At 35.2% G+C, this 8824-nt stretch overlaps 1 protein-coding gene across 3 annotated transcripts; it reads left to right on the forward strand.

Annotated features, from left to right (window-relative positions):
- The first annotated feature begins 1491 nt into the window (after window positions 1–1491).
- LOC133034769 (uncharacterized) lies at window positions 1492–6915 on the forward strand. Of its 3 annotated transcripts, none has more exons than XM_061110155.1 (5): window positions 1492–3842; window positions 3949–4472; window positions 4604–4935; window positions 5041–5170; window positions 5313–6915. In XM_061110155.1, exons 3-5 carry the CDS (start codon window positions 4664–4666, stop codon window positions 5811–5813), a joined length of 903 nt encoding a protein of 300 aa, XP_060966138.1. In that variant the 5' UTR covers window positions 1492–3842; window positions 3949–4472; window positions 4604–4663; the 3' UTR covers window positions 5814–6915. The 3 variants fall into 3 exon arrangements, with proteins under 3 accessions (XP_060966138.1, XP_060966139.1, XP_060966137.1); XM_061110156.1 differs by having other exon boundaries at window positions 1492–2427; window positions 2540–3842; window positions 3949–4935; XM_061110154.1 differs by having other exon boundaries at window positions 3949–4935.
- Window positions 6916–8824: the final 1909 nt, after the last annotated feature.

The raw sequence follows: 8824 nt of genomic DNA on the forward strand, positions 1-8824 counted from the left end.
AAGTTGGTTAGAAAGATTCTTATATCCAGTTGTAACCATAAACCAACTCACCCTTTTTTTTTTGTTAGATCAAAGATTCTATGTATATATACCCTATTTTCAAGATAACACAATTTAGTCTTTTGATCACTAATATGGTATCAAAGTCTAAAACCTTTCTCCTCTCTTCTGCCTTCTCGAAAAGTTTTCTGCCATTAATTCACCATGGTAAGAACACGAGCTACTAGATCTAGGAACTTTGACCAAACTCTCCTGCCAAACACTTCCTCATCAATTCCAAATGCTCCTTCGTCAGACCCTCTTATCATTCCTCCAACTTCTAATGTTACTAGAGAACATTCACACCATAATCTCCTTCCTCCTCCTTGTCCAGCTCATGAAGATAGTTCTAGTCCGTACTTCCTCAACTCCGGTGATCATCCTGGATTGATCTTGGTTACTCCACCTTTTTCTGATCACAACTTCCAACCATGGCATCATGATTTTGAACTGTCTGTTGGTGCCAGAAACAAGACGGTCTTCCTTAAAGGCACTCTCCCTCCACCTCCAGTGTTTGATCCACTTCACAACCATTGGCTTTGATGCAACCAAATGGTTATGTCGTGGATTCTTCATTCTGTTACACTCGAGATCAAGAGTAGCATTATGTTTCTTGTTAGGGCTACTGGACTGAGGTTAACTCTTGTTTTGATCAAGGTAATGGACCTCAAATCTTTGAGCTTCGAGAAACTCTTATCACCTTGCGCCAAGGAGAAGATTCTGTAAGTGCATACTTTACCAAACTCAAGTGTAAGTGGGATGAGATTCAAGAACTTAGACATAGAATTCAATGTACATGTGTTGCTTCCGCTGACAACTTGGCTTTTCTAAATCAAGAACAAGTCTTACAATTTCTCACTAGTTTAAATGAATTTTTCTTTCATGTGTGTGCTCAAATTATACTAACCTTTTCCTTCTTTGTCCAAAGTTTTCTCCATGATAGTCCATGAAGAAAGATAGAAAAAACTCAAGAATCTTCAAATTCCTCTTATTGCTTTTGTCCAAGATCTTCAAAACAATTCACAATCTTCTGCTACTCTTGCTCAAACTCCCTGATTAGTGTGTAAAATTGTACATTTATTGTGTAAAAATGTTAAAATATATTGAGTCATAATTAGTATTTTCATTATTTTAATTGGATATATTTATGAGATTGAAAATATTTAATTGTAACTTGATTTATTTTATTGTGTAGATAAATGTGACAAAAATTTAAAATCAATTGAAGGAAGCTTAATTTAAAGGAGACTGGAAGCCCAAGCTCATTTGACAAAGCATCCGTACCAAGCATAGTCTCTCAATGCTGAATATAATACAATACAAAGGTTTCAATATTTGGGCCATGTCAATTGATTAGGGAAATTTACACCCACTACTGATTTTTCCCATTTTATTACATTTATCTTGTGCCACTTATTTGGAAACAACATTTGTACTGTTTTTTTTTTTTTTGGCAGTTTACTGCCTTGAAACTTTAGCCGTGTAAGGGGCTGGTCATTGCCACTTGTCACGATAGGGTTTTGCCACGTTTATTTTTTTTTTAAAAAAATATTTTTAATTGTTTGATTTGACGGTTATGTGTTCTGATCAAAAAGTATTGTATTTATGTATTTTTCTTTTATTTTTTTTTATTATTTTCGAATCTAAATTTTGTAATTGGTAATCTCTCTCATCTCAACTGTTCATCTTCTTCCCCATTTTCAGTTTTGTTATACGGTTGTAGTAGTGGGTGGTTTTTTCATTTTAAAAAATTTCAAATCCCATACCACTATCTTAAACTTCCCTCTCATTTTCCCTCCCATTTTTATTATTTTTGTCTATAAATACCTTCATAGTTCTTGATAATGGCCGTTACTCGTTCATCACCATCTCCGGCCAAAGTTACAAAACCCACAAAACAATCGCAGAAAACCAGACCCAAATCAAAAATGGGTAAAAAAAATCTGAAAGAGAACCCTCCTAGCCCCACTTCCCCTTCTGTTAAAAGAAAAACCATTGCTGGACCTTCGAAGAACACTCGAGGAAAAAGACCTCGAACTGTTGTTGAAAATTCAGACTCAGATTTTGAGTTGGATTCTGAATTTCTTAAGTCGCCTGTTTCTGTTAAGGTATTTTACTATTTATCTGTTGTTGTTTTTGAGGTTTTTTGTTTTTTTTGTTAAATTCGATTTTTGAAGTTCATATATCTGGGTATTTGTTTGTTTTTGTCTCTGTATTTGTAATGGTTTTATATATTTTGTTTGATTTATTTATGTGTTTTTGTTAATTTTTTATTTGTTGTTTTGTTGGTGTTGTTTTGTTTAATTTTAGGGCAAGGGTAAATCCCCTGTAAAGGTGTTGCCATCATCAGGTGTGACTGAGGAAATTCCTGTTAATAGGATTGTTGAGGTTTGTCATGTTATGCATTCTGTTCCATGTTTTTTTTATTGTTTTTTTGTTGTTGTTATTTTCGTAGTGTTTTATGGTGTTTTATCAGTGTTTTTATTGTTCTGTTTTTTAGGATTGGGAATGCAAGTACACCCGATCTCAATTCTATCATTCTAGAGTAGTAACATCTGGGTATTACTCTGTACTTGGTGACATTAAGAGAATTCTAACTGAAAGCCAATTGGAAATTTTTTCAAAATCTGTGTTTGGTTATTTTCTTCGGATTCCGGAGTACATAATTCATTACCAATTGCTTCATTGTTTGCTGTTGAGGGAGGTTCAGCAGCCTAATGGGTTGGAGTTTTGGGTTTGTGTCCAAGGGAAATACCTTAGGTTTAGTATCGAAGAGTTTGCGTTGGTCACGGGGTTAGATTGTCATGTTGATTCTGATTTTTATCAGCTTAAGCAAGATGATAATGAATTGATCAAACATTGTTTTAAGGGGTACAAAAAAATTACCAAGGGTGCTATTCAGACTGCTTTTATTGCTGACAATCTTAAGGATAACGACGATCTTGCAGTCAAGTTGGCTGTATTGTATTTTGTGCAGTGTTATTTGTTAGGTGGTCCCCTGGGTAAAGTTGTTTCGTCTGAGGAAATAGATGTTGTCGATAGTGGTCGATATAATGAATTTGGGTGGGGCAAGCATTGTTTTGATATCACTATGCATTCTTTGAAGGGTAAGATAGATTCTGGTTATAAGAGGGTAGTTCGTAGTGACGAGGATGGTGGGTATTACAGGTTATTGGGTTTTCCTTTGGCTATTCAATTCTGGTTTTTCGAGTGTTGCCCGTATGTTATTGGGAAACTGTCCTTGTACTCAAATGCTGACATTCCAAGGATTTTGAATTGGCCTAAATTACCCAAGGACAAGGAGGGTATGGTGAAAATGGATGTAATGAACACCCTCATTTTCGATCGGTCTTTGAAAGAGGTAATCCTGTTGTTTTTTATTATCTTTCCACTGTTGTTTTAATGTTGTTTTTGTATACATTATTTATACTTTATGTTTTTATTGTTGTTGTTATTTTATAATATCAGTTTCATGTGCATATTGTTTTTTTTTTTAGTTTTTGTTGTTTCAGTTAAAATTAAGAAACATCACTCCAACTTCCGTTGAGAGATTGAGTTTGAGCCTCACTGATTTTTTCTCTGGTAAGACTACTCCCGAGGCTGTAAAATTCAAAATTAAAGGTGGTTCCAAGCCTGCTGGTCAACCTGGCTTGATGGGTTCTTCTTCATCATCTGCTCATGAGAATGTCTCCTGAGTTGAGTTTGAGGAATTTAAAAAGTGTTTATCTGTTGTTGTCAGCCAGCAAGGGATTCTTATGAAATCTGTTGCTGAGATGAACAAGAAGCTGGACATTCTTATTGAGGTGTTTTTTTTTAATTGTCATTACTTTTTCTGTTATTTTTTTAGTAGTGTTTTTATGTTGTTTTATACAGTTAATTAATTTTTTAATTTTTAATTTTTGTTCTCAGTCATCCCAAGGTGGTCTTACTCACAATGGATCTCAGTCTGAAGATGCTCTTCGTACTTCAGAAAATGAGGATGATGAAGATTCCACTTCGGAGGAAGACGAGGATGATAAATTCGACGATGATAAAGGAGATGATCATCATGACGATGAAACTGATGATGATGATGATGATGATCTGGGTGGAGATGGTGTTGGTGCTGGTCAGGATGAGGCTCACACGGGCGATGTTCGTAACGATAAGGGTGTTGTTGTCCCCGAGGTTGTTTCGAGGGATGATGATACCGGCAAGATGGATGATGCCAAGAATTCTGACCCTGTGGAACCTATTGCAGAGATCAAACATGTGTATTTATTGTTTGGACATCATTTTTTTGTGCTTTTTTGTGTGGATTTCTGTGTTTTGTGTTTGTTTTAATAGTTTTTTACTGTTTTTTTTGTTATCAGCCTGAACAGTCTCAAGGTGGGGAGGACAACATTGATGTTGATGCAACAATTGCATCTGCTGTTAAAGCTGTGGAGAATTTGGTTTGTGTTTCTGTTTTTTTTTTTTTGTAATTTGTATTTATATGGTATTCTATTGTTGTTTTTATGGTGTTTTTATTGTACTGTTTGAAACTTAAAAAAATCTTTTTTTTTTTATCCTTTCTCTTTTTTAGATTGGTTCCTCAACTAATGCCCCTGCTCCTGTTGAGACTTATGAGAAGACTGATCTTGAAATGGTTGTTTTTCAAGAGACTCCTATTTTACGTCCTCAAAAGAGGGATCAGAAGAAAGGAGCTGTTTTGAAATCCCCATTCATTGAGCTTGCTTCTGGTGCATCTAAATCAGGTTCATCCTCAGTTTCTCCTGATGATTCTGTGTATAAGGTCGTTAAATATGTGCGTGGTTTGTGCCCGTTGGACAACAAGATTGGTGAACCTGTCGATCCGCAATTGGAAGCTGAGTTTGTCAAGTGGGTTGATACAGGTCTTAGAAAGCATAAATCTAAGTAAGTATTTTTGTAGGTGTTTTCAGTTATATATCTGTTATCGTTTTCCATTTATTTTTTATTTTTTCATTTGTGTTTTGTTATTTTTTTATTTGTTTTTTTTAGCACAACAACTAATGTGTATTGTAAGGGTAAGGACACAATATTTCCGCCATTTCGTTTTGGTGTTGAGGACATCGGCAACAAGATGTGGTTTCATAACCTTGCCTACCCTAATTGTTTCCTTACCAATTCTGTAAGTTTTTATTTTATTATTATTATTATTTTACATATTGTTTTTTTATTTATTTTCTTTTTGATGTTTTTAAGTGTTGTTCTGTTAGTTTTTTATACGTTTGAATGTTTTTTTACTAACTTTTTTTTTTCTTTTTGTTCAGCACATTGACATCATTTTCTATTATCTTCGTAAGAAAATAATGTACTCAGCCGAGCCGAAAATCAAAGTCACCACAACTGATTGCCTGTTTTGTTCTAGCATAACAACTTTGTATGAGAAGTTTGTTGAGAAAAACAACGATATATCGGTGTTGTCTCTTTCTCACAATGTGGCCCAGTACATTCAAGGTGGTAAGATATTATGTGCCACTCCTTGGCATTTGGTTGATCATGTTGTTATGACTATCAATGTAAAATTACAGGATCATTGGATTTGTGGTCGTCTTAACATAGTTGACAAGCGCATATATCTGTACAATTCATTGCGTTCTGGGAGGTATATGACAGCTGCCAAAGAGGCTTGCAAGCCTTTCTCTGTTATTTTACCATATTACTTCTCTATGTTAGACTTCAAAGGCCTTCGCAACGAAGCTAAGTTTAGCACTATGGAACCTTTCCCTATTGTTGCTGTTGATGGTTTACCCGATCAGGTCACAGCGTAAGTTTTATGTTTAGTGTTCAATGTTTTTCACTAGTTGTTTGTATTTTTATTTTTATGTTATGTGACTTTGTTTTTTATCAGTGTTCTCATAGTGTCTTTTTTTGTGTTTCCTTGTTGTTTTTTTTCCAGTGATTGTGGTGTTTTTGTTGCATCATTTGCTGAGTATTTCATTGATGGCAAACCCATCCCATCCTCTGATTTTGATGTGGAAATTCACCGCGATCGTTTGGCTGTGTTATTTTATCAATATGGGATGAAGAAGCAAACTGAGAACATTGAAAGTGAATCCGAGGCCCCTCCCAGCCTTCCGAAGAAGTGATTTATTTTTTCAATCAGACTGTCATTGTTCTTATAGTTTTTTAATGTTGTTTTAATGTTTTTTATGTTGTTTTTCTTAAACAAACATTGGTGTTATGTTGTGTTTCCTTACGTTTTGTGTGGACCACATGTAATCTTTTTATTTTTGTATGTTTTTTCTTATTATTTTTATGTAAAAACAAGTTGGTATGTTAAAGTTGTTTGTTTTTTCATTTCACATCCCTTCTTTTTTTGTTTTTTTTTTCTTATAGTTTCTCTGTTTTTTTGAATACAAATATTAATTTCAGTATTAAAAACACAAACTGTTTCAATAACAAACTTCATATATATATTCAATTTAGTATCCAACATCTTTTAATATCCAATCTAAAGTATCAACAATTCCCAATGTAATCAATGTTTTTCAAATAAAAAATGTATTCCCTTTGTATTTCAGAAATTTAAATTCCTCAATATCTCATTCTCAAAACTTATGTGTAGTTTTCTTTTGTTTTTCCACTGTTGTTCTGTTGTTGTTTTTATTCCCTTCTACGTCTTCTGCTCCATGTTCTTTTGTTATGCCTCAGTTCACCACATTTGCTGCACTTGTTGTGTTGATCCTTTTCCCATCCAGCCTTCCTTCTCAATGTTTTTGGTCTTCCTGATTTTACTCTTTCATGTGGAGGCAAGACTATAATATTCTTCACTTCTTCCGGTACCTCCCATTCACTTTGGTGTCCTATTGGGTAAACTGTCCCTGAATAAGTTGCCAGCCAATTTTTTTTCGTGTAGTAATTTAAACAGTAGGTGTACGGGTCCATGTTCATCTCCCTCATCACGGCCACTGCGTGCCCGCATGGCATTTCATCTATTTGGAACCTGTTGCACGTGCATGTTCTTTTTTCTAGGTCTACTTCCCACGATTCTTTCATTCTTGTTACCTCAAACAAGTAATCTGTTGTTGCTTTAACCTGTTTTAAATTTGATTGAAAAAAAAAATCAAACATAGCTGTAATTCCAACAACAACAATACAAAACTATTAAAACAACACTACAACAACAACTTTTACTTACTGTTTTTTTTTTCCAAAAAAAAAAGAAGCATAATTAATATTTTACCTCCAGATTCAATGAGTATGTGTAATTTTTCAACAGTATGTCTTCTCCAGTTGGTGATAGCTTAGTGAAGGTATTGTGTGCTTTTGTCCTATTAGTATGCGTCCATTGTTGCACCAATGTTCTCAAGCATTCTAGCAGCGTTGTAATTAGTAGCTCCCTTGCTGCCAAATTTGCAGCGTTCAGTAATTCTGATATGTTTGAGGTCATTGTGGAATACCTCTTGTTTTGGCTATGAATTCTTGACCACTTTTCATACCCGATTTTTTTTAGGTAAGGTCTTATGCGTTTGTCCAATCCATCCAATTCAGCCATGTGGAACTCGAATTGCTTTTCTGTGTAGGCTTTGACTGCTCCAAAGAATGGCAGATTGTATTTGGCAGCATGTTGTTTGAAGCTTGTTTTAAGGTTGCTCAAAATGTGGTAACCGCAGTAACTGTGTGCAATTTCTGGATAGATTTCTCTTGCTGCTTTGATGAGGCTTTCATTCCTGTCTGAAATTAGGCATTGGTGTTCCCGTACCCCATACGCTTCTTTAAATTTTTTGAAGAACCATTTCCAAGATTGGTCATTCTCAGAATCTGCAACACAAAACGCTAGTGGAAAAATATGACCTGCTGCATCTTGTGTGCATGCGCACAACAAAGTTCCCCCACAAGCTGCTTTGAGGAACATTCCGTCCACAACAATTATCGGTCTGCATGCTCCCCACCCTTTTATGGATGCATCCAACGCCATGAAAACAAAGAGCAAGCTGTTGTCTTCTGCCGTTTTCAGATCGACAAATGATCCAGGGTTTGTTTTTTCCACCATGTGTAAGAAACTCGGTATTAGGCTGTACGAGTCACTAGCATTACCTCTCAAGTCGTTTACTGCATGTTCCTTACTTCTCCAAGCTTTCATATAGTTCATTTTGATGCCAAATCTGTATTTCAACTCCCCTTTTATGTCCATCGCTGTTGCCTTGGTCTTTATGTTCAAGAACTTCGGTTTTATGCATTCCCCTATCAGTTTCGATGTTGCTTGCCTTTGGTCTTCATGCCTAATATTTATGGGGCATGTGTGCATATTTGAGAACCTATTGAAACAAAAAAACAACATTAAAAAACTATTAAAACAAACCTGTTGCAGATACCAAACAGGTGTATTTCAGTACAAATTGTGGAAACAGGGCATTTGTTAAGGCTGACAACAAAAACAACATTAAAAAACTATTAAAAAACCAACCTCCTGATTATGAATGTGTTTGTTGGGCCATTTCTCGATGCTCTTAGTGACCAATTGCAGCTTTCGTAAACACATTTCAGACTGTACTCTTGAGAGCAGGACTTCCACACTTTGTACTGAAAGTTGTTTTTGATTGCGTAGTAGCTGAGGACATTTTTTAAAGTTTCTTTGTCTTTGTATCCCTGTCCTTTTTCCACTTCGAGGTGTTGCTTGTCTGTTATTAACTTTGCATTGTTGATGTCGATTTCTGGATCCAGTTTTTTACTGGTGTTTTCAAGTTGTTCTACCATTTCTTCAGCAACCAGATTTGCATAGTCAATTATGTCGAATTTGTCCTCCTCATCTTCTATTGTTTCTGACTTTTCCCCTTCT

Source organism: Cannabis sativa, chromosome 2 (assembly GCF_029168945.1).
Source record: "Cannabis sativa cultivar Pink pepper isolate KNU-18-1 chromosome 2, ASM2916894v1, whole genome shotgun sequence".
NCBI classification, from domain to species: Eukaryota; Viridiplantae; Streptophyta; class Magnoliopsida; order Rosales; family Cannabaceae; genus Cannabis; species Cannabis sativa.

Bases quoted from the DNA above. Each gene is read 5' to 3' on its own strand.
- LOC133034769 (XM_061110154.1), top strand. From the start codon at position 4,664: ATGGTTGTTTTTCAAGAGACTCCTATTTTACGTCCTCAAAAGAGGGAT. The intron at 4,936-5,040 runs GTAAGTATTTTT...TGTTTTTTTTAG, and splicing joins CTTAGAAAGCATAAATCTAA to CACAACAACTAATGTGTATT. The intron at 5,171-5,312 runs GTAAGTTTTTAT...CTTTTTGTTCAG, and splicing joins ATTGTTTCCTTACCAATTCT to CACATTGACATCATTTTCTA.